The following is a 25,600-nucleotide window of genomic DNA, read 5'->3' as shown; positions in this document are numbered from 1 at the left end:
ATTAATTTATATGTTCTTTATCTTTGTGATTTGCCATAAAAATTAAGTAAACTGAATATGTCTCTAAGTAGGTGACTATCAGGAGGAAAATATTCTTAATGATAGTCACAAAAAATATAATCTCTTTAACCACGTGACATTGACCCGTGTCTCTACTAGTCGTTTGTGGTATCAGTACGCGATCGGACGCACGCGTTTAATATAATATATTATCATTATCAATACAACACCATGAAACACGTTGAAATTGTCGTCGCGTCTTTCATATTACTATTACAAAATTGTGCTTCACTTAATATATTAACAATATTCCCATACCATGGCAAAAGCCACTTTTTTGTGCATCGTGTTTACATACAAGAATTAGTTAATCGGGGTCACAATGTAACTGTAATATCCCACTTCCCAGAAAAAAATCCGCCGCCTAATTATCACGACATTAGTCTAGCAGGAAGTATGAAAATTTTTGAAGATGATTTGCCCTTTCAAAAATCCTACTTAACAGTGATTGGAGCCGGTATATTTCTTACATTTACCGGTAAACAAAACTGTGAAGTGATGCTAGCAAATAAAGAAGTGCAAAATCTTATAAACCAAAAACCTAAATTTGATGTTGTTATTGTGGAACAATTTAATAGTGATTGTGGATTGGGCATTGCATATAAGTTGGGTGCTCCCGTAGTGGGAATAACATCCCACATTTTGATGCCATGGACTTACAACAGATTCGGCATACCTTACCATCATGCTTATGTTCCCTTCCATTTTTTGGAAGGGGGCACTAAACCTACTCTCTACCAACGAGTTGAAAGAATTATTTTTGACTTTTATTTCAAAACGCTCTATTATTTTGTGTCACAACGAAGCAATCAAAAAGAACTTGCTAAATACTTCGATGACATACCCCCTTTGGAAGAAATGGCCCGAGATATAAAAGTTCTCCTACTATATCACAATTTTATTCTCACTGGTTCAAGATTATTCCCAGCAAACGTTATTGAAGTTGGTGGCTATCATGTGTCTGAATCAAAACCCTTGGCTGATGTAAGTAGGTAAACTAACATATTCTAATTGTTATATCAGGATAATAAAACCAATTATTAAGAAGACGTAAAATATTTCTAGAAATTACGCAAATTCGTAGAGGAAGCTGAGCATGGTGTTATATACATAAGCTTCGGGTCAGTCATAAAAAGCTCTACAATGCCGGATGATAAACTCCAAGCTATTTTAGGGGCTATTTCTGAAATGCCTCAACGATTCATTTGGAAATGGGAGAGCAAAATAAAATTACTAGACGAAAATAAACTCTACCTCGCTGAATGGCTACCACAAGTTGACATTTTAGGTAAGATTTATTCATATTAAACACCTTTTTGCGATTAAAATTGATTTTACAATTAACTTTATAATGATGGCTAAGAATAACATGCATAGTTAGGACAGTAGAATTTAGAATTTTGTAACAAATTTATTTTTAGAAACTAGAGCAGGAACATTTCACCTAAATTTTTTTTGAAGAATCTTGGAAATAATAAGACAAAAAATAAGATAGCAGTCGTATGAAACCTAATTAGGTGTTGCTATTCGACAAATAATCAGATAAAAACTCATAAGATAAGATCATCACACCCGAACACTAATTTCTACAATATATAAATATGTTCATATGTCATTGTATTTAAATTGTATTATTTATGATTATTAAAAGAAACAAAGTCTCTGGTCTAGGTTCTAGAGGAGACTGAGACGTGAGACGGTACTTCATAAAAAAGTCCAATTAGTAAAATACTCACTGTTTCCATTCAAGGTCACCCAAAGACGTTAGGTTTCGTATCCCACGCTGGTATGGGCGGCACAACAGAAGCTATACACTTCGGAGTACCAGTCATCGCGATGCCACTTGTTGGAGACCAACCATCGAATGCTGCTGCCATCGAAGAAAGTGGTCTAGGAGTGCAACTGCAAATAGATGACTTGACCAAAGACAATTTAGTTAAGACGTTTAGACAAATTCTAGATCCTCAGTGAGTCTAATTAATATTGTTTAGTTTTTATAAGGGAATAACACGATTCGTAATAGTGCATGATAGTCATTTACAACGGGAAGAATTTTAAAGAGCAAAGTCGCAATAAAACACACAATGAAAAATTAAACTAAACTACCTGCGTTTATCATTATTTTGAAAAATAAAGACTTAATAGCAGTAGAGAATTCAGAGGAAGTTAAATTAAAAGAAAAGACCATTTAAGTCAAGAGAATACTTTACTCACAAGTTGAATACAATTCGCAAAATAATAGGTAGGTTATGCACTGCATCAATTTGATATCAACTTACTGAGAACACCTTGATTGTAATCATCATTAAGCAATGACTTTACATATTGTAGATGCAATTATTATTAGACAGGAATTAAACAACTACCTACCTAATATGATTGTATCATTTACTGACTAATTATACATATCTACAAATAAATGTATACTCAACAATTGCCACAATAGAACTTTCATATTAAGTTTTCGCTAAGTTCCTATCCTTTACGATTCATATAAGAAAATTTTCTTCTTATTATAGATTCAGAGAGAACGTGAAGCATGTATCGAAAGCGTGGCACGATCGTCCCCTGTCCCCTCTGGACACCGCAGTTTACTGGACCGAATTTGTGGCTCGCAATCCCAACGCTACGTATAGAACCGCTGCTGTAAATGTACCTCTATATCAATATTGGTGCCTTGATATTATTAGTGTATATGCTACGATACTCATAAGTTTATATTACGGTATAAGTCTGATCAAGAGATTAGTGTGCAAGAAGAATATTGAAAAACTGAAGCCGACAGCTAAGAAAGAAAATAAAAAGAGATCAAAACGTGATTAATTTTCGAGTCATTAGTTCGCTAGCTATATGTTATGTAATTTATGTGATTAATCCTAAGGATAAATCTATTCGTAAATTAAATTAAAACAAAAATAAATTATTTCAGATTTTTTTTTTTTAATTCTGTGTTTAAGTAGTTCTCAGTGCAGACTTTCCTTGAAAATGATTAAAATTTAAAAGCGCTTTGATACTCTTTCGAAGATAAGCGACACTTTTTATAGGGACACGTGTTTTATTATTAGAACTTTTATGTATCAATTACACACTCTGAATGACTCTCTGAAGTCTATTGAATGATAAACATACACGTGTTCAAACCGGTTACTTAGGTATGTTTATGTATATTTATTACGGATATTTTTTACTTACAAAAATCTACTTAATACCATTCTTAATACAGTAATTTATTTATATAACAGGATAAAACGAAGATAATATAATGAAAATATTATACATATTTATTATTTATAAATTTCTCACATTAAATACAATTTTTATATAATTAATATACTCACTTGGCCTATTCAAGAACATAAAACAGCTACATATTATTATAGAGTAGGTACTTTGCATACAACCGTTACAAAAAATATACCTATAGCTCCTAATATAACCACGCCACTGACATTGACCGGGGCCTTACTCGCAAGTAGTAAGATTTAGTATTCGAATGCGTCTGGACGCATTGCGCGCTCCGTATTGTGACCATGAATCATGCAATAATAATAATTGCGTTACTTATCGTTATATTGACACAAAATGCTATTTCTATAAATATCCTGGCAATATTTCCCTATCATGGAAAAAGCCACTTCTTAGTTTATCGAATATTTCTACAAGAACTTGTGAAGAGAGGTCACAACGTTACTGTAATATCCCATTTCCCAGAAAAAGTGACGGCACATAATTACACTGATGTAAGTTTAGCTGGCAGTATCAAAATTCTAGAAAATGAAGATGTTCCCTTTCATAAGTCTTATCTAACAGTGCTCGGCACTGGCGTGTTTCTGACAACAACTGGAAAAGAAAACTGTGAAGTAATGCTAGCAAATAAAAATGTGCAAAATCTTTTGAACAAAAAACCTAAATTTGATATTGCTATCGTGGAACAATTTAATAGTGATTGTGGATTAGGCATTGCATATAAATTGGGTGCTCCCGTAGTAGGAATAACATCCCACATTTTGATGCCATGGACTTACAACAGATTCGGCATACCTTACCACCCTGCTTATGTTCCTTTCCACTTTCTGGAAGGGGGAACTAAACCTTCACTCTACCAACGTGTTGAGAGAACTATTTTTGACTTTTATTTCAAAACGCTCTATTATTTTGTGTCGCAACGAAACAATCAACAAGAACTTGCTAAATACTTTGATAACATACCCCCTTTAGAGGAGCTTGCCCGGGAAATCAAAGTTCTTCTAATATATCACAATTTTATTCTCACTAGTTCAAAATTATTCCCAGCAAACGTTATTGAAGTTGGTGGTTATCATGTTTCGGAATCAAAACCATTGACTGGAGTAAGTAGGTATAACATTTTAATAAATATTATATGAAATATAATAAAATAAATTAAAACTTAATTCATATTTTTAGGACTTACGGAAATTCATAGATGAGGCTGAGCATGGTGTTGTATACATAAGCTTCGGCTCGGTCATAAAGAGTTCTGTAATGCCAGATGACAAACTTCAAGCTATATTAGGAGCTATGTCAGAATTTCCTCAACGATTTATATGGAAATGGGAGAGCAAAACAAAATTGCTGGATGAAAATAAGCTCTATCTTGCAGAATGGTTACCCCAGGTTGATATTTTAGGTAATTTGCGTATATTTTTATTTTATAAATGTTTGTTAGTTACATACTTATAAAAAAAAATATTTATTCTAATTTATTTTTATATAATTAAATCTAATGAGAAATCCAAATCACGTTACACAAATAAAAACCAAGATCAAGATAAGTGATAAAATATAATAGGTATAGTGTTAAATCCTGATTCTGAGTAGAATATAACTTTACACAATAAATTATTCAGGTCATCCAAAGACCTTAGCATTTCTATCCCATGGCGGGATGGGAGGAACAACAGAAGCAATACACTTCGGAGTGCCAATGGTCGCAGTGCCGGTTTTTGGAGATCAGCCCTCCAATGCAGCTGCTATCGAAGAAAGTGGTCTAGGAGTGCAACTGCAAATTAGGGACTTGACGAAAGAGACCTTAGTTGCGGCATTTAAAAAAGTTCTTGATCCTCAGTAAGTATAATTTTATATTATTTAAATTAAATAGATTTACGAATAGAAACAATAATTATTGTTAATACAGCCTGAATTATACAATATGTACCTTCTCTACCTATCTTTCTCACATTTATCATACATTAGATCTCTAATATATAATATTGCCAGCGAACAAACGACATTAGACGAGGCCTTGAAAGCTGAAACAGAAAGATACATATTCATGTAAACACAGATTATTATTTAAATCATAATAATTATTACACTGAAGTCATGTTTAGTTACTTCGGAGTTTTTAACATTGTGTAAGACATAAAAGAATACGTGCATAATCATTTCCTAATTACTAGGTACTTTGTTCTGAAAATACATAACTAATAGGACAAAGCTAGTCGTCCGCTAAACGGATGAATAAAATAAATTAGTCGTCCGATTACCGGATGAATAAAATAATTTAATCGTCCGATAACATCTATTTATCTATATAGTTAGGTTATCGGGGTTTCTTTAGAGAACTGCCGCACGTATTATAGGTTTTTTGTGGGGGGAGGAGGGGGGAGAAGGGCACACGTAGGTATTTGATTTTTTTTTTGCGCGTCGACGGAGCCCCGCTTAGCGGGGCTCCTATTTCTGTGTAGTTTTTTTTTAAGAAACCTAACCTAACCTAACCTAACGGCTAACCTAACCTAAACTTGATTTTTTTTTGCGCGTCGACGGAGCCCCGCTTCGCGGGGCTCCTATTTCTGTGTAGTTTTTTTTTAAGAAACCTAACCTAACCTAACCTAACCTAACGGCTAACCTAACCTAACCTAACCTAACGAATTAAGGGCGAATATCTCGGCCATTTTTGATTTTAGAGAAAAGTTGTTCCTATAAAACATGCTTATATTAGCGTAATCTTTACGATAAAACAATAATAAATAGGTGTTATAATGACACCAACTCCATCAAAAATTTTCTAAGTCCTGCGCCCCCTTTGCTTTAGTCCAACCCAACTAGCTTTAGTGTTAAAAGGTTATCTATTAATCCGAATAATCGGACGATTAAATTATTTTATTCATCCGGTAATCGGACGATTAAATTATTTTATTCATCCGGTAATCGGACGACTAATTTATTTTATTCATCCGTTTAGCGGACGACTAGACACTTCGTAACTAATATTTATAGAATGTAATCCTTTTTGTTAAAAATAAATTCCTATTTACTTTGATCGTTTAAGGTTACGATGCATTTAGATCAAACGAGCGAATTCTCATTCTAACCCCACTATGTCAAAATCGAAAAAGAAAATAAACAGACGTAGAGAATTCTTTCGTTGTTCGTTCGAAAAGATTATATGCAATTCTTTTAGTATGCAATATTCTACCTAATACTGAACAACACATACCTACTATGACAACACTGAATACGAGTTTTCGTTTACACTAAAACATCACGAAAGAATACTCTTTCTCTAGCTCTAGCTCTATGTTCGTTTGATCTAATTTCTAAATGCACCGTTAGAAGAACCTGAATTGATTTGAATCAAAATTAATTAATTAACAATAATATTTCAAATTTCAGATTCAAAAACAACGTAAAGCGTTTGTCAAAAGCGTGGCACGATCGTCCCCTGTCCCCTCTGGATACCGCAGTTTACTGGACCGAATTTGTGGCTCGCAATCCCAACGTTACGTATAAAACTGCAGCTGTTAATGTACCTCTATATCAATATTGGTGCCTTGATATTATAAGTGCGTTTGCTACAGTATTTATAATCATCTATTATCTAATAAGTCTTATCAAGAGATTGTTGTGCAAGAATAGTAGAAAAGTGAAGCAGACAACTAAGAAAGAAAGTAAAAACAGATCAAAACGTGATTAATTTTTGAATTTGAAATAAACTTATAGGTTATAATTTGTTGACGTTGTTTATTTGAACTCCTTGACTAGTGTAATCAAAATTTCATGCAGGTAGAGTTACCGAAGGTAAATCCCACTTAGAAGTTACTATGTAGATACCCACTTTAACAAGTTAATCAATAATTAATATTCGGAAAAATAAAAAATAATAAACTGTAAGTCTGAAATAGTAGAAGAAATTCAATCGCTCAGGCGGGGTCACGGGTTGCCCCGGTTGGTCAAAAAGTTCAAACTCGGGTTCGAATCCCACTTCGTGATCGATTTTTTTTTTCTACTTTTAAAATTGTGTCATACCTATAGTTACATTTATTAAATACTTTAAAAATAAAATTTCTTCATGATACCTATTTATTACGACTACGATTCTCGAATACTTTACAGTGTAGTTACATTTACTATCACAGTCACAGATGACATGCACGATTTAACAATAACAATTAACAAAAGAGTTACAATAAGTGTTAATTAGAGATTCTAATAAAGAGACTCTGGAGACGTTATTTCATTATCATTTCATTATTAGGACAATAGATGCTTTATAAACATAGGTACAAGTTACAAAGTACATCGAAACTAATATTATTATGTACCTACCTAACATATTTAAAGTTAAAGAGGAAATATTATTTTGTTAGTAAGATACGGATTACGATTTAACTCCACCGGTTATTTTTAATCTTAGCGTAATGATATATAGCCTATAACCTTCCTCGATAAATGGGCTATCTAACACCGAAATAATTTTTCAAATCGGACCAGTAGTTCCTGAGATTAGCGCGTTCAAACAAACACAAACTCTTCAGCTTTATAATATTAGTATAGATTAATATTGCTTTAGATATATTGCAAGGATAATTTAAAAAAATAAGGTAGGTATCGAGAGTTCTCTCCTTCACAGAGGTCTAATCTAATAATACTGGCTAGAAAATAAACGACATCTCTGAAGAAGAATACACGTAAGAAGCAAAAATTGTCTTCTCTGTACATTTTCACATTTGTCATGTTATTCAAAACATCTATGGAGAAGTTATAAATTTATAATGGATTTCTTAAAATCTAATCTACAAAATCTCTAATGGAAAATATGACAAGGGTGAAAATGTCTTAATCTCCAATATCAAAACGTAAGTTTTATTGAAAGTTAATATTCAGTTGGGAATTTATAGTTTTAATTTGAACATTAACTCATTTCTTTGGAAATTTCAGATTTCATATCAAAAATGGCATGCTGTTGTAAACCTGGTCGATGTAAGTATATATTTAATACAGGTCTGGAATAGTAGCACCAATATCGTCATAATTAACTGTAAATTCTGAACACAACACTTACTGCACTGATATAAATACATAGTTTTATGATTACCATTCTGATAAGTAGGTTGTACTTAATATAATAAAGTACCTAGCTTATCTCCTATGCATTGCAATCATCGTGTCTATAAATTAAAGGTTCAAATGCAATCGAGTACGTAGATTCAATAACAAATTTTAAATTGAAAATAGTTTCAATAAGCCCTAGAATTAATTAGCCCTAAACAGTCGCAATAATTACTCATCAATGTAATAATTATTTGTTGATGATTATTAAAAAAAATAGTGATTTCAAATTGCTGTATTTTTGTATCCGTTTAAATTTTTGCAGCAAACAAATCGTCTGCGAGCTGTTTAGGCCGCTGCGATTTGCCCAAACACCGTTGCCTAGAGAAGGATGAAGTCAAACCCGGCCCCGTCCCGAAACACATGGGTTGGCTCTATACAGCGAAAGATGCTCCTGAGCATCAGGTAATCATTTTACAACGAAAATTATTTCATGAAATCTTAAGTAATTAAACATAGAAAACAGTTTCTCAGGTTTTAGCTGAAGATTCTTATTTCGTAAAGAATAACATTTCTGAATATTTTTTTATTATTTAGAATTTAATACAACACCATTAATGAACTAACGATTATATTCTCAGTTACGTTGCGGCTGGCGACCAGGCCACATTTCGTGCCCCGTTCTGAAGCGCATCGAGCAACACAACTGTATGAAAGCAAGCGACTGCTCCGCGTGTCCAGCTGTATGCAGTAAGCCATGTTGTATGCCGCCGAAATGTTTAGCAGTATGCCCCTCATCAGTCTCATGCTGTAAACAGCCGCCGTGTACCCAACCTCTCATTAGAATCATACGCCACGGAGGACAGTATACCATATGTACTAAACCTTCAAACATCAGCAATGCACCATCTGGACCATACCCATTAAAATATGTCCTCAACACTGACCCTGATGATGTGTCCACAACTAACGTAAAATACAGCGTAGAAGCGAAGTTCAATGACTACCATTTTGACTATACAAGCTCTCAGACTTCATTTGTTTTGGACTTCTCACCTCCAGAACAAAAGTGCTACAAACCATGCCCAAAGAAGAGTTTGATATGTATGGCAAACTAAGGAGAAAATCTACATTAACTGGGAGAGTTGAATTTTAATTTAAATAATGTTATAGTAAATAGAAACTAATGCAACACCCTGTAAATTTTCAATAAGCTAAATAAAATGAAATTATACTGGTGTGTTTCATTAATTGCGAACCATTGACAACATAGAAATCTAAATAACAAGACACATAGAAGTGCTATAATGTCATAATTCGTATGAAAACCGCTGTCGCCAAAATCAACACATTCAAACCGAAAGCTAAACAGTACACACAAGTAAACTATGCCTTTTATTGGACAGCTTGATTTTAGTGAAAACTAACTTAACTATTAAATTAAGCTTTTGAATATGTATCCTCGCACGAATTTACGGTTTATTTTAGAATAACATCCCTAAGTATATGAGACTTTTTGCTCCAATACGAACAAACGTGATAATAAGAATGGTCGACTGTGTCATTCATTGTTATTTCGATTACTATGGTGACACTCGTAATACTTGTAAATCTATAATATAAAAATGAATCGCAAAATGTGTTGGTAAGCGCATAACTCGAGAACGGGTGGACCGATTTCGATAATTCTTTTTTTATTATATTCCTTGAAGTACCAGGATGGTTCTTATGTAGAGAAAACATAAATATGTACCACGGGCGAAGCCGGGGCGGACCGCTAGTATTCTATAATTTTAAGGAAAAACGGCATTATTTCTAAAAAAAAATATTTTCCGATGAAATATTATTCCTTTATAAGTATAATTACAACTTGTGGAAGAATTTCCGCAATGGGAATTGCTGAAACACACCATGTATACACTCACAGACATGTAGACTAAGCGAGTGTATGTACTTCCCGTGTCCAAACTAAGTTTATGAACCTTACTTGACGCTGACCTACACTCAGTCCGCGCTTGCAGTTCGCCAAGGAAAGACGTGAAGCTGAATAAAGTAAAATGCCGAATTGCGCCGTTATAAACTGTAGAAACTCCACAGCTGTGAGTGGCCGAGTTAGCAGAGATGTTTCCTTCCACCGGTAAGTAATTTTCTAATCAGAATATGCACTATTTATTTTAAAATCAAATAAAGAATATCTGTGGAAAACGATCGTGACAAACATGGATACCAAACCATACGGAATGATTCGGAATACATTGCGGCTTTTACTTGGCACGGTAAAGATCGCGTCGTATGATAACAAGCAATGAATAGCGTCTTCTCATTTTTCTGTTCTCATTTTTCTGTCCAATTTTGTGGTTAGTGATGTTCATTTGATGCAACAGTTCTCGATTCTAATCGATTTTATAATCGAACAGAAAAATGATAATTTGAAGGAGCAATTTTTCAGAAAAAAAGGCATAGATTTTTTGTCATTTAATACGACTTGACCTAGAAGTTTTAAGTATTTTAATACAAAGGTACTAAAAATAAATATTATGACATGGACGCCATTAGTTAAAGTGTCATCTTATTGCTTATTGCTTAGACTATGTCTGTTTTTTCAGTTTTCCAAGTAACCCGAACATAAAAGAAAAATGGATCGATGCAACGGGACTAAAGATTGATTGATTGACAGTTTCATTACTTTCTTTCGATGGCTTCTCTAGTACGTAGTACATGGTAACACAATGGGCATATGTAAGAAAAAGCTAAAACACATTAGTTTACTTGTTAGAATATTAAAAGGTTTATAACTTTATTTTATCATTCCTCCAGTCAGTCCAGTCTTGAATCGATTTAGTAATCGATTACGATTCATTTATTTGACTACCTAGACATAGATCTAGTTTGATCTGATTTCTTTCGATTTACTTCGATGGGATAGGACGATACTAGAATCGCCGCGCGAGTGGCGTCCTAATCGATTAAGCGTAAAATGAAATTACCATCACTAAAAAGCGCTCGTGACGTCATAACGCGTCAAGGTCAGTACAAAAAATATGACACGCTTGGTTTTCATACAGATCGCGGTACTTGCGTAGTCTATCTATGTCTGTGTATACACTCATACGTCTCCAGACTCCAGAGCAACTGAACAGTGACGAATGCACTGGTGATGTGAAAATCACCTGAGTGGCGACAAGGTCACGCACGCTTACGACTTCTAGTGTCTTGTTATTTAGATTTCTATGATTGACAACAAACATTATTGAAAATTGAGTTAACTGATAATTAGAGCAGACTCCAAGGAGATGTTCGTTTGCAAAAATAGCGGACCTAAATCTGACTTCTGATATATATTGTATAGATCCCAGACATCCTATAGACAGATGTTGCCAACCAGTTTTGTGGTCCCCCTGCCAGCACCCCGGTAATTAAATTTGGCATACAAAGAAAAAAATAAAAATTTCCAAAACATGCCGTGCGGGGTATCAAATGAAAGAGCTTATTGAGTAGATCACGAATATATAGCATACTATAACATTTCTTACACTTTCTCTAAGATTTTTTAGAAAATTTACGAAAATGCTCCATTTTTGAGTTAACTTTAAACCATTATAGATTGAAAACTCATGAATCTATTTTTTTAATTATTTTTTTAAATAATTAACAATAGTCCATTGTTTACGATTCAATAGTTCGTACAGTGAAATAGTTGCATATAGAGTGGGGGAAGCATTCAAAGATGGCGAGTATATTTTCAAGTTTATGCCAGAAATAAAGGCCTAATACAAAAATATCGGTGTCACTGTCGTTGTGTTGGACAGAATGAAAAATATGGCAGATCATTCTTGAATCAGCCTCTGTGTGATTAGATTTCAAATCGGTAACTTCAGTGAAAGTTGCGCCATGCAATTTAAAACATCAGGGGTCATCAAATCCACCACATAGCTCACTTATATTATATTACGAACTATTGAATCGTAAACAATGGACTATTGTTAATTATTTAAAAAATATATTCATGAGTTTTCAATCTATAGTGGTTTAAAGTTAACTCAAAAATGGAGCATTTTCGTAAATTTTCTAAAAAATCTTAGAGAAAGTGTATATATTCGTGATCTACTCAATAAGCTCTTTCATTTGATACCCCACACGGCATGTTTTGGAAATTTTTATTTTTTTCTTTATACGCCATATTTAATTACCTAGGTGCGGGGAGGAGGACCACAAAACTGGTTGGCAACATCTGTCTATAGGATGTCTGGGATCTATACAATATATATCAGAAGTCAGATTTAGGTCCGCTATTTTTGTAAATGAACATCTCCTTGGAGCCTGCTCTAAATGTATAAACCTTGTATAAAAATATTAAAAGAAATATAATTTTCAAATGGGCCCATATTAAATTATCAATTAAAAAAAATTATATTGTTTTTATCCTGGGTCAGTCCGAGAGAGCCAGAAAAATTTTTATAGTTTGTTTTAATGCATGCATACAATACTAAAGATGTCTTCTTGAGGGTAAAATTATAACTGCCAATAAAGAGCTAGTTAGTTATCATGTTTTTTTATCTAGATTCATTCAACTGCATAAAAGTACATACTTACTCAATAAAAGTCATTTTGGAAAGAATTACATTCAACAATACTTTAATCATCAATAGTGAAAACAAAATAATCTACCAATAAATACATAACACACAGGAACTTAGCTAGGATTTCCGGACTTTTGAGCTAGCGCTAGCATATTCTCATTGGCGATCATTTGGAATTCATGGAACCTTTGTGAGACTCTTTGATTTGTCCGCAAATATTTCTCCATACAGTTTATTGTACATTTTTCCTGAAATTGATTATTATAAATAAGTTGTTTTAATCAATTTATACCTATTTACTTTTTTGCTATAAATGTAATGAATTATCAGTTAAGAATATTTTAAAACTGTAACAATAGGTTAATAAAATTAAGAAAGACATAATAGAATGCATAGTAAATGCAAAATACAAAATCTATAATTTTGTAAAAATTGGAAGCAATGTAAAAATAACTTTCAACATGTAAAAATAACTATCTGCAATATTATTCATATTCCTATTCATAATACCTCGATGTTCAGTCACAAATTTAAAAATATTTACCAGATTAGATAGGTTTTTTTAGACATGAAACATTGGGTAGCCAAAAGTAATATATCAGTAAATATTATGATTTGCGATAAAAATAGTATAAAGCGGATAAGTTTAACTATTGCTCTCGACCTAAATAATAAACTTATTGCATAATAATCAAAAAAATTACCTCCGCAGATCTTAAAGTTCGAGATGTAAAATCATGAACACAGTCATTGAAACAAAGCTCAGATAACTTATTATACTGCACCAAAAAATCCTTGAACTGCAAAAAACGGTAAGGGTTGAAATTAAATGCAAAAATATATCTATACCTGTACCCAAAATACACATTTATTCGTTTTAAAATACCGTTTTAATCTGATCAGCTTCACTCATTTCAGGAACAGCGGCCATTTTATTATTTTCTGTTTAAAAATAGAAGTTAACAATAATACAATGTATTTTATGTGTATGGAATGTATGTTATTGTTTTAATAATATTTCTCTCATTTATTTTAAATAATATAGAATTTGAGGTTATTTGGTCGAACCACAGATCTACTAATGTACTAGACGTGTACTAGATGTACTAGATCATTACTTGCTCTGTGGTACTAGATCTGTGGGTCGAACAGTGAACACCCCGTTTTCGAGCACTAGAGCGCATTATGCGGCATAATGCTTAACGTTGAATGTTCCAACTTTGACTACAATAAAAAACATTCCATGACAAGTCTGAATACATTTGACTTATATTACAAAATAAAATATTTGATATAATATATTATATAATATTTTTATAACTTCTCATAGCATAATATTTTCGTTAAAATCGTAGTCGTAGATTAAAATACTTAAAATGTATTGTTATGTATTATGTAGGTACTCTATACCAGTGTGTATACTCCTTTTCTCTATTTATATTTTAATGTGATTTTATATAATCTGTAAGTATACAATATTTTTATCATCTGTGGTTTTGTTTGTGGGGCAGGGCGAGAAGGCGAGAAGGTACTTCGCGCGCCTAAATAAAATTTTAAATTTAATCACGAAATAAATTATTATAATCTATTATTTACAATGCTCTTGGAACCTATAAAGTGATAACTATAAAAAAACTATTAATATAAGTGCTTTAGTAATGGTTAGTTGAATTTTTATGTTAAATACAATACATATAACAGACATAAACAGAATAGGTTAATAAGTAATATGTTCATACTTAAATATAATAAAGCAGCTAAAACTCAAAATTATTATAGTTATTTTTTTTACAACTTGTAAACATTTCAGAATACGATTACGATACCAAAACCACGAAAAAGGGACGCTAATTTTACTCAAGAGGAAAAAGATTTACTGTGCTATCTGGTTTCGAGAAGCCCGATTGTGGAATCAAAATCAACAGATGGAGAAACAATTGCAAAGAAAAAAACAGCCTGGAAATGTGTAGCTGATGAGTTTAATTATAATTCTCATGTTCATAAGGTTTATAATGAAATGAAATTATAATTTTAATGATATTATATTTCAGTTACAAACAGGTAAGTACTTAATATGATTTCTGATATACTTATTACATACATGATACATTATTTTTTCAGCGTCATGTCACAACATTAAAACGTGCTTGGGAAAATATGAAATTCCGCAAATCTTTTAGATCTCCAAGTGCAAAACATGTAAAAAATGAGAGTATGAAGCCTAATACTGAATCCATTCCTAATCAACCATTACCTATTTTACAAAAATTGAAAGAGGTTTGGAATTTAATGTTCTTTGTAACTACATACTTATATTACTTAATGATGTTAACAACTTGTTTATGAAAATAATGTTTGATTTACCTAAATTATTACTAAAATTTAGTATAAAAATAGAAACATAAGTCTTGTTAATAGGCAGCTGCTGACACAGTACCTGAATTTGAAAATTATTACGATAGTGATGGGCCTAATTTTCTAGAAATAGAGTGTAAAATCTCACAAACGAGTGGTTCAAATGGTGGGTATTTCTTGTTTCACCTTGAACACATGAAATACTACTTTTAAAATGATTTATATCAAAGAAATATTTGTTACAGAGAATCTCAGTTTTAATAACACAGATGGAAATCATACTAATGGGAACAATGATATTTCATCTGATACAGGTAATATACTTAATTATTATTAAGAATGGAGGGCAATGCAAAGGTATTAATATTATATTAAAAAGAAATAATTTTCAATATAGCATATCAAGATCTCCATCAACATTCATCGCAGAATCTAAGTGACAATGATATTAAGAATTTAAATGAAGACAATGTCATGAGATTCAGACACTCTGCAACAAAGAAGGAAATAGAAATGCAGATATTAAGAATCAAGGTTTGATTTTATTCTAAAAAAATTTTTTTTTTTTAATAACTCAGGCCCCGGAACCACAGACACAATAGAAAATCTATTGTGTCGTGGACTGATCGGGCCGTTCGGGGCTCAATGGGTTAAATGTAAACACTATACTTGAACAAATTTATTTTACCATTTTTCAGTTGGAGACAGAAAAAGTAAAGAAGCGGACCGCATTATTAGAAGAGGAGAAATCCAAAATTCTTCTAGAAAAAGCAAAATTGGAACTGGAAGCCATACGGAATAGTTTTAAGGACAAATAGTTTTTAAGAATAGTATTCAGTGGAATATTGTAGTCTATCCACTATGGTTTGTTTTACTTTAAAGAAATACACACATACTTTAAATGTTAATGTCTTTTTTATTTAATAACCGCACCACCAACAAAAAAAGCAGTACCTAGTACAATAAAGCTGAAGAGTTGTTTGTTTGGTTGAACGCATTACGAATTATCAGGAACTACAGGTTTGATTCAAAAATAATTTTCATATCGTAGCTTGGTTCTGGAGAAATCTGTTAGCGTATACGTATAACGTGGGCGGAAAAGTAGTGCTTATTATTTACGAATTTACGAAAGCCATAGAAAGTAATTTGGACATGCTACGATCAATCGGAGTGAAGAAGACATATTTATATTAAGTTGCTAATTAAAACGGAAGAAAATTTGCCTGTTGCCCGTGCTGCGTAAAAAAAGTTAGACCAAGTAGGTAAATTTTTGTAAATTATTGTAAATTTTAACAATGAAATTCAAAGCTAGAGAATACTGTGAAATTTAGTAAAATTTTACCAACGACGAATTTCACATTATGTATGACAAAACCTACGTACTCTAAGTACGTACTAGACGACTAGATTTTTTGAGCTTGTGTCTCTTCTAGGAGACAATATGTTTTAACCACATTATCGTTTTCATCTAAAATTCGAAAACATTGTTTTCCAGTGTATTCGCACCATTTTGACCACATTTTGACCATTGCATTCTTGCATTTGTTTTTGTTGTTAAAAATTGTTGTCTATGACTGGACCACAAAGCCAAGTAATTGAAAGGCATTATTTTGCAAGGTATAAAATTAACTAATTGTTTATGGTGAGAAATGTCATTTGTCAATGTGACTGTCAGCAGTACTCTTGATGCAAACGTTTGGCTGATTGTTAGCGTTGTTTTTATGCGTAAATCCTGAGGATATGACTGAAAATGAAGACGAAGTCACTACATTTTGTGATTCTACGGTATGAATTTTCAAATTATAATATTAATATAAAATCTTCGTGCAAGGTTGGCTAACAATTGTGATGTATCCTAGGCATCGTTGGTGGAAGGATGTCGATTACCAGTTCGAATGCAAGGCGGGGACGATTGGCCCCTAGCTGAAATAATAAGTATTAAGGAAATTCATGGACAAAGAGGATACTATGTACATTATGTAGACTGTAAGTAATATTTATAATTTATAATCAATTATTAAACACTATTTTTGCATCAATACATGTTTTTATACACAAGAATTATACATAAAACACAAAACACAATATTTATGTTTTTTTTCCTACAAAAGCTAATAATCATTTTATATGCTTTGAGTTTCACATAAAAGATATATTTTATAGATCCATAGGTATTTACATTACAATTATTACCTACATTATTACCATTACAATTTGTTGAAAAATTTTACAAAAATAAAAGTATTTAAAAACTGCCCATCTGATTTTAATAATGTTGAGTTCTATAGTCCAGGTTCACATGAAAGTCATGTAGCATAGCAATCATGACATGGAACAAATAATAGGAATCGTCAAAGCATTGTATAATAACGGGTAAATTGATTTTGATAAATCACACACTTTACTGCTATATTAATGTGAAAGATGAACAAATAAAGCAAACTGACTAACTGGTTGGCTTAGTTCGTAGCAACCCGGCCTTCGAAGCCAGGGGTTGTGGGTTAGATTCCCACCGAGGGCAAATATTTGTGTGATGAATTACTAATGTTTGCTCTGTGTCTGGGTGTTAATTATCTATATAAGTATTTATAAGTATTATAATATAATATTATATATATATAAGTATTTTAAAATTATACATTAAGTATGTACTATGGTATGTCAGCCATTTGGATACCAAAACAATGGCACAAGCTTAGTACAGGATCAGATTGTGCCATATGTGATAATTGTTCTGAAATATTAATTAATTGCTATTATATTTTTATTTATATATTAATTAAATCTGTTTTAGTTAATAAAAGATTGGACGAGTGGGTGGAGGAATCATGGCTCGACACAAGAAAGGTTCAATTTCCGCGGAGAGATGGCGCTCCCACTGGCGGCACTACAACTCCAAAGAAGACACATATAGGATCTGGAGGTGGCGTGATGCCTAGTTTTATTAGTATGTGTGTTTTCGCTACTTGTGTAGATTATAATTTTAATTATTTTCACTACCAAATAGTGCAATTTAGTAGAACTGTGTGTATTGCAATTTTATTATTTTTTTATTGATTATTGATTTTGATGTTTTGAAATTCATTTGAGTTACATGTTAATTGAGGAATGGCTTAATTTTGTATTGTTTTTTTTTTGTTCCCGTGATTTATATTTTTGAAATTTTTGCAACTATATAAAATTTACTTAAGTGTAAATTGTATATTTTTACATAAAGCATGAATGTAGTATTAGATTTCCTATATTACCATACTCACTAAAAATTTCACTTTTCCTTGGCTTTGGTGGATGTAATTTCAATCGTTTTAAAACACTTCATTATATGGTATAACATTTTTCCCCTCTAGATGACAATGTCTGCAACGAACCACAGAAGTCACATAGCACTAGAGAAACCCATCAAATCCCACCAAAATTAGCAGAGAAAAGTCATACTAACACTGCACTCAATGGCTCCTCACAAAAACTTGCACCTGGTATGTGAATTTTTTTATACATTAACGTCATTAGCATATTCATGAACATTTATTGCCATGAGTTAAATATGGTGTTTAAAATATACAATACAGTTTAGATTATATGATTTTTTTTTTCACACTAATAACATGCTTGAAGCTTTGAAAAATTTAGCAAATAGATGATTTTTTTTTACTTTTAAAATAAATATTTTTTTGAATAGATACTTTTCACCAGATGTTTTTAATTTATAGAAAGCTGAAGTTAAAAAAAAAATAGAAATGTTTATTTTATTTTATATCACAATGTAACAAAATTTGATTTTGTAATACACTTACTAATTCTTTTTGCTTTTCTAATTGGGTTAACAAAATCAAGGAGAAAAGAAGGCTTTCGGTTCGGGCTTATAACTTCCCTATCTATTACAAACTTTCTAAATCTCTCTTTTTTATTATTTTAGATTATGCTATCATTTCTTTTAAATAACTATTTACAGAATCCCATGTTCAAGATTAAAAGTTTGTTAAAAAACAAAGAAAGGCCGAAAATTATGCCTCTTCTTTGTTTACCAGGTTAAGCAATAGCACTATATTAAAAAGAAAGATATATTTATAGCTGTTCCAACGGGAGAGCCTCGTCAGCTCATCTCCAGACCGGCCAGCCCGACCCTTGGCCAGGACTCCTCATCGCTGGTTAATGGTGGTGCTGTATTGGCTGCGGCGCTGCAGAAAAAGATGAACAGAAAACGGAAAGCGAATTCATTGGAGAATGACGTCACTGTGAGTGGGATTGGGTTTTTATAACATTAATGTAGTGGAAGGATATGGAAGGTGTTTGAGTGATTTGTATCAGAATGGCCATATGACTCCCTGATTTATAAAAGGTTAACTAAGATAATTACACAATTATGTATGTTTCTGTTTCATCCTTAACAAAATTTTTTGTGTCCCAATTTTTTTATTGCTTGTTCGCTCCTATTGGCCGTAAGTCGTAGTAAAATGTATTATAGCCTGAATTTCATTTTATAATATAGTTAATAGATACATGGCCTAGATAACACAAAAATTATTTTTGAAGCAAACAAAACCTTTATTAGCTTTACATTATTAATTATTATTATATTGTTGTTTTGTCTGTCTTTTAATTCCTAAAGTATTATTCGTCTTTAAAAATCTATTTATTCCATCAACAGACAGAAGCGAGCGACTCGTTAGACGGCGGTGAGCCCACACTGAGCGGCACAGCCACGCCCACGACTCGCCCACGGCAGTCGGGCAGTATGCTCGCCCACGGGCACGATGATGTGGTAACGCGTATGAAGAACATCGAGATGATCGAGCTGGGCCGAAACAGGATCCGGCCCTGGTACTTCGCGCCGTACCCGCAGGTGGGATGAGCAAAAAAAAATAACGTTCAGCATGTTTGATATTTTGGAATGGTATCCGTCTTACGAGTTACGCATGGAATATAAGGGCTAAAAAAAAACGCTTTTTCGACATTGAGATAATATTACTACGTATGGAGGAGACACCACGAACAAAATCTGTGCGCCATATTTTTGCTCTAAGTTTTTTATTAAAATTTATTATATAGTTAGGTACTTACCGATGAAAGTTATTCCTTTGCACTTTTCCGTATTATTTGTATTATTTGTGCAATATCGTAACACACACGAAGGCATATTTGATGCGTTTCACTTTAAAACCATTAAAAAAAACCGCTCAACATACGCCACATGGCGTATGTTGAGTGGAACATAAGTGATGTAGGCGGTGTCGTCTCCATATTAATATTATCTCAATGTTTTTCGATCAGGCCACGTGTCCTGACGCGAGTTTAAGATTTTATACCCAACGCCGCTAAAGAAGTTTTCACTTCAAAAAAAAAGACGGGTTGCACTCGGGGAGGGCCGGCAGAAGTGAAAACTTATATATCCATCCGTCTTACGCTTTTTCGATCAGGTCACGTGTGCTGACGCGAGTTTAAGATTTTATACCCATTACAGAAAAAGTGCTCAACGCCGCTAAAGAAGTTTTCACTTCAATAAATGTGTTGTAAAAGATTGTAGCGAGTGGCTCGTTAGCCAGCGGTAGTCACGCCCACAAATTAGCTGCGCTAGTCTAGCCACGCCCGCGAAAGCAAAATATTTAAAAAATTTCAAAGGATGTTTAGAAATTTTTCCACAAAAAATGAACTAACGATTGATTATTATCATTGTTATAAAATGTTGTATTTTTTATTTCAGGAAATGGTGAACCTACCTTGTATTTATATTTGTGAATTCTGCTTGAAATATAGGAAGAGTAAAAAGTGTTTAGAACGTCACTTAGTAAGTTTTGACTTGAAAATAAATATATAAGTACTTAAATGAAAAAAAATGAGTAGTTAAAAGAAATAGAATTTTTTTACACAATTTTATAAGTACCCTTATTTTTTTTTCCAGATAAAGTGTAAACTAAAACATCCACCTGGCAACGAAATATACAGAAAAGGAAGCATATCATTCTTTGAAATAGATGGCAGGAAAAACAAAACGTACGCACAAAATCTATGTTTATTGGCGAAACTGTTCCTTGACCACAAGACATTGTATTATGACACGGATCCCTTTCTGTTTTATGTTATGACAGATTTTGATACGAGAGGTATGTTTTAAACGGAAATTTTATTTAATCTATCTAATATATAGAATTCTCTTATCACAAGTAATAATAGAGTGTTTATCTTTTCTTGTCCTATCGCCTGCCCTGTGAATATTTTTTAAATCGAATGATTGAAAAATACATGCGACATATTTCTTAAGTTATATCTTATATATAAAATTCTCGTGTCACAATGTTAGTCTGCATACTCCTCCGAAACGGGTGGACCGATTCTCATGAAATTTTCTGTGCATATCGGGTAAGTCTGAGAATCGGCCAACATCTATTTTTCATATGTACCACGGGCGAAGCCGGGGCGGGACGCTAGTAATTATCATATAATTATATTATTATCTAGTTGCAGAACGACACAAAGTGTGTAAGTGACTTCATTTAATATACCCTATTATTATGTTATTTTATATTTACAGGTTTTCACATAGTAGGGTACTTTTCAAAGGAAAAAGAGAGCACAGAAGACTACAATGTCGCTTGTATATTGACTTTACCTCCGTATCAGAGGAAAGGTTACGGAACCTTGTTAATAGAGTTTAGTAAGTATTTTAAATAGATAAAAAGGCATATAAAACTGTAGGGGGGTACTACTTTTTCATTTGCTTATAATATCAAAGTACATAAGAGTCAAATTCCATCCAATCATGACTACGAATCACGTATTTTAAAAATAATAATACCATTTCCATCCTTATATAAAAACAACAAGATACACAATCATATACAAAAATAAATTTAAGTGTCCTCAAATCGAATTGTTAAAATTCTCGTCAAAAGGTCGTCGTGATAGAGCAAAATTTAGTTTATTAGCACAATTTAAAGGTGTATCCACAAAATAAAAAAGACGGATCTATTCTAGCTATAAATATGCGCAAAATAAATTCAACCTTATTAGCATGAATTAAAGTCGGATTTACAATGCATAGAGTTTTTGTGAGCATATTTGTGTGTTGGTGATTGTATATCTCGTTAAATAATGATTGAAGACCACATCTTAATTGCACATTATATAAAGTTACTTTTATTGTTGTCAATATAAAATAAATTAGTACTTGAAAATGATTATTACAGATTTTCATGTTTTTTTTTTTGTATTTTGCAGGTTATGAATTATCAAAGTTTGAAGGTAAAACAGGGTCTCCGGAAAAACCACTGTCGGATCTTGGCCTATTATCGTACAGAAGTTATTGGGCTCAGACTATACTTGATATATTGATAAGCATCAAGCCGATTGGTGAAAATGAGAAACCTGTTATTACTATAAAGTAAGTTGCCTGCGACATATATATTATAACTTGTTGGGTTTTAGACAAAGCGGGCAAAGCCGCGGGCGGGAAGCTAGTAAGTAATGAATAAATCAAAAAATTACAAAATGCCGAGCTTTTGTAAACGGCGAAATAATACAATTTGCCTACGACATATTATATAATACTAAAACCTTTCTATCTATTAAAATAACCGCATCAAAATCCGTTGGTTAGTTTTAAAGATTTAAGCATACATAGGGACAGAGAAAGCGACTTTGTTTTATACTATGTAGTGATTATGCCATTTATTTTATAGCAGTGCAGGAGATGTGACTTAAACTAAATATGTAATTGTAATGTGACATGATAATTTAATTTAGAAAAGGTACTGGGTATAAAATATGTGCAGAAAATAGGTAGTGTTTTTCAAGATTTAAGTTAATAAATGAATATACAATCGAAAATGAATATGATAAGATCGAGCTTTGTTATTCGCTACGAAACTAGTTTTATTACATTAAAAATTGTAAGCTATTCAGATTGCGATCTCGGAGAAAGATTATATCTTCAAGAATACAAATTTATATTTTCGGATCGATCTTAATATTATCTTTTATCAAAATATTTAAAATCTTACACGTTGATTATTATCATCAATCGATACATTTGTATTTCATACAATTTTAAGAAACAATCATTTTAAGATTTTTGTTATTTTTATTTCAGTGAAATATGTGAATTGACTAGCATAAAGAAGGAGGATGTTATCAGCACATTGCAAAATTTAAATCTAATTAATTATTACAAGGGCCAATATATAATATCAGTTAATCAGGTAAGATCCATTTTCCTATTTTTTTATACAAATACGATAATTAAATATTTGACTAGTGAATATTTGGATATTATGGAATTTTTTAACAACTTAATCTTAAAAAAAAGCCATTATAAATGTTTTAATTAGTGATTTTATAAATATCTGTCGTTGTTATTGTATTTTAGCAGAGGGTAAGTGTTATGCGTGTTGATTTAGTAAAAGTATAAAAAAATATAAACTTGATATTGTATTTGGCCATTATTTTTATTTCTTATACAAAAATAAATGATATTCACAATTCTAAACATTTCATTTCATCCTCGTACCGAAAAAAAAAATGTTAATATTTGTGACTTATCCACAAGGGCCTATTTATCAGAATTTATTTCAGGAAACAATACATCAACATCAAAAAGCGATGGAGAAGAAATTGTTAAGGATAGACCCGAAATGCTTGCATTGGACGCCCAAAGATTGGTCAAAGCGAGCCAAGTGGTATGTCGATTGTCAACAAATAATACTATTTCCTTATGGGGCCTTTCGCAATGGGCAGTGTTGGCCCAACAAATGATCGTCGATGTTTGCCGCCACTATGGCGATTATGAATAAACATCTACAATAACGGCCGATTATAAACATTTAGGCCCTCTATCGTGATTGCCTCTACTCGCCCAACGCTGCCCATTGTGAAAAGGGCCCATTATAAAGCTTTTATTTATTGTTTAAACATATGTTATTGATAAACTAATGTCATGCAGATTTTCATTTTGTTCAGGTTATTTTTTATAAAGGTATAATTTTTTTTCTTTTGTCACCAGTGTTTGAAGTTACGACAGCGAGTATATCGGGCTTCGTACACGTATGATTCATTTTGTTTCTAACAAAATATGTATTGAATATTTATTATGTACAAAGCTTTATATCACATGGCATACTAATTATTCGTATCGAACGATCTTTATTATTATTTTTTCATTAATTTACTCTTTGGTTCTTATAAATACCTAAAATTATGTACATACTTATATTGTCCATAAAGTTTTCTATTTTTTTAGATTCTATTCTGTTGTTTTCGCATTATTATGATTTTGAATAAAATTATTTCAATCCCTCGTAGGATAAGAATCAATCTGAATAACAACTATAAGAAAAGAAGTAGAAAATATTACCTATTACAAAGCTTCATAACGATTCGATAGTTAGTATGCTTCAGTTACCACTTAAGCTGATTGACCACTAACACGCTAATAATGGCTTTGGGCGTCATTACATCATTGTGTATAATTCATACAAATATTCTCACCATTATTTTTAATTAATCATTTATATTCACCTTTAACCCATTCATTTTTATAATCATCTATTTAACACAATCATTTACAGTTCAACCATCTGTATGTCTCTTTCTGTTGTATAGAAATATAATTCATTGGAAAGAGATAGCTCGCAAGCGTTGATTATTATCTTTTACTTGGTAGATTCAGATGCAATCTTTCTCGCTCTAATAAATGAAGTCTGTGTTTTGCAGAAAGGGACAACCAGTTTTTAATTTATCAGAAATAACTAACATTCGCACTGAAATTATTAAGCTTGAATGTTTAAGGTGAAATTAGCAACCTTTTTCTACTAACCATTATTTAATATTTTAAGCTGGGTTATTGCTTACGCATCATGAATTTTTTCTCGTCATATAAATTGTACTCTTTCATATTTTTATGTATGGGCAATAATTATTAAATCAATACAAAATGTATTAATTATTTTATTTTTATTTGTAGGTGAGAAATCTGCACGAACACATTTTGAACCGAAGCTATGTTCTCTGGAAATTGTACAATTTATTGTATTATATTTTTATTGTGATATTAAATAAATATGTTCGTTTAAGTAATGCTTACGTTTTATTGTAAATCTATACCATCAATAATTACACGCCAATATTATTGTTAACTGGATATATTACTACATATATTATTCCTCTCATAAGTAACTTTCATTAGTTAGTAATAAGTTTCCATAGAGCTTTTGCTCTATATAAGTAGTTATAGTACTTATCTAAATATCGATATACTTATCGCTACTATAATAATTTCTTTTTATTTTATTATGCATTTCTCTATAATATGAAGACCATAG

General features: G+C 32.0%; 6 protein-coding genes across 11 annotated transcripts in view; 5 read left to right on the top strand and 1 right to left on the bottom strand.

Moving 5' to 3' along the window:
* LOC149907015 (uncharacterized) overlaps positions 1-16,188 on the top strand; it is a 251,513-nt gene extending 235,325 nt beyond the window's left edge. The window contains exons 1-7 of one of the 2 annotated variants that reach the window (XM_090104082.1): positions 14,457-14,593; positions 14,743-14,937; positions 15,054-15,209; positions 15,351-15,453; positions 15,533-15,601; positions 15,685-15,821; positions 15,986-16,188. In XM_090104082.1, coding sequence (XP_089960208.1) covers positions 14,591-14,593; positions 14,743-14,937; positions 15,054-15,209; positions 15,351-15,453; positions 15,533-15,601; positions 15,685-15,821; positions 15,986-16,105 — 783 coding nt within the window. In that variant the 5' untranslated portion in view covers positions 14,457-14,590 and the 3' untranslated portion in view covers positions 16,106-16,188. Of the gene's footprint in view, positions 1-14,456; positions 14,594-14,742; positions 14,938-15,053; positions 15,210-15,350; positions 15,454-15,532; positions 15,602-15,684; positions 15,822-15,985 lie in introns of those variants that run through there. The other variant, XM_090104081.1, reaches the window with a different exon arrangement.
* Positions 176-2,999, top strand: LOC149907019 (UDP-glucosyltransferase 2-like). Its single transcript, XM_090103727.1, has 4 exons — positions 176-1,044; positions 1,126-1,348; positions 1,811-2,027; positions 2,580-2,999. Exons 1-4 carry the CDS (start codon positions 232-234, stop codon positions 2,881-2,883), a joined length of 1,557 nt encoding a protein of 518 aa, XP_089959853.1. The 5' UTR covers positions 176-231; the 3' UTR covers positions 2,884-2,999.
* On the top strand, positions 3,530-7,030 carry LOC149907018 (UDP-glucosyltransferase 2-like). The gene is made up of 4 exons (XM_090104069.1): positions 3,530-4,409; positions 4,486-4,708; positions 4,929-5,145; positions 6,697-7,030. The coding sequence occupies exons 1-4, from the start codon at positions 3,591-3,593 to the stop codon at positions 6,995-6,997; spliced, it is 1,560 nt and encodes a 519-aa protein (XP_089960195.1). The 5' UTR covers positions 3,530-3,590; the 3' UTR covers positions 6,998-7,030.
* On the top strand, positions 7,994-9,570 carry LOC149907017 (uncharacterized). 2 transcript variants are annotated; one of them, XM_090103797.1, is made up of 3 exons: positions 7,994-8,283; positions 8,678-8,817; positions 8,994-9,570. In XM_090103797.1, the coding sequence occupies exons 1-3, from the start codon at positions 8,256-8,258 to the stop codon at positions 9,468-9,470; spliced, it is 645 nt and encodes a 214-aa protein (XP_089959923.1). In that variant the 5' UTR covers positions 7,994-8,255; the 3' UTR covers positions 9,471-9,570. The 2 variants fall into 2 exon arrangements, with proteins under 2 accessions (XP_089959923.1, XP_089959924.1); XM_090103798.1 differs by lacking the exon at positions 7,994-8,283 and adding an exon at positions 8,502-8,595.
* Tim9a (translocase of inner membrane 9) lies at positions 12,971-14,029 on the bottom strand. The gene is made up of 3 exons (XM_090104084.1): positions 13,819-14,029; positions 13,637-13,732; positions 12,971-13,180 (listed from the first exon to the last, which is right to left on the bottom strand). Exons 1-3 carry the CDS (start codon positions 13,861-13,863, stop codon positions 13,046-13,048), a joined length of 276 nt encoding a protein of 91 aa, XP_089960210.1. The 5' UTR covers positions 13,864-14,029; the 3' UTR covers positions 12,971-13,045.
* A 763-nt stretch (positions 16,189-16,951) lies between the features above and the next one.
* Positions 16,952-25,355, top strand: Tip60 (Histone acetyltransferase Tip60). Of its 4 annotated transcripts, none has more exons than XM_090104076.1 (14): positions 16,952-17,072; positions 17,147-17,273; positions 18,082-18,234; positions 18,635-18,763; positions 19,359-19,522; positions 19,936-20,130; positions 20,989-21,072; positions 21,187-21,388; positions 21,817-21,939; positions 22,503-22,665; positions 23,374-23,482; positions 23,856-23,959; positions 24,283-24,323; positions 25,243-25,355. In XM_090104076.1, exons 1-13 carry the CDS (start codon positions 17,028-17,030, stop codon positions 24,287-24,289), a joined length of 1,605 nt encoding a protein of 534 aa, XP_089960202.1. In that variant the 5' UTR covers positions 16,952-17,027; the 3' UTR covers positions 24,290-24,323; positions 25,243-25,355. The 4 variants fall into 4 exon arrangements, with proteins under 4 accessions (XP_089960202.1, XP_089960201.1, XP_089960204.1 ...); XM_090104075.1 differs by having other exon boundaries at positions 23,844-23,959; XM_090104078.1 differs by lacking the exon at positions 18,635-18,763 and having other exon boundaries at positions 18,082-18,210; positions 23,844-23,959.
* The last annotated feature ends 245 nt before the right edge of the window (positions 25,356-25,600 follow it).

Source organism: Colias eurytheme, chromosome 7 (genome assembly GCF_061535395.1).
Source record: "Colias eurytheme isolate Ceu_HAF_F1 chromosome 7, ilColEury1 Martin Lab GWU primary, whole genome shotgun sequence".
NCBI classification, from domain to species: Eukaryota; Metazoa; Arthropoda; class Insecta; order Lepidoptera; family Pieridae; genus Colias; species Colias eurytheme.
This window is presented reverse-complemented; position numbering and strand designations above follow the sequence as displayed.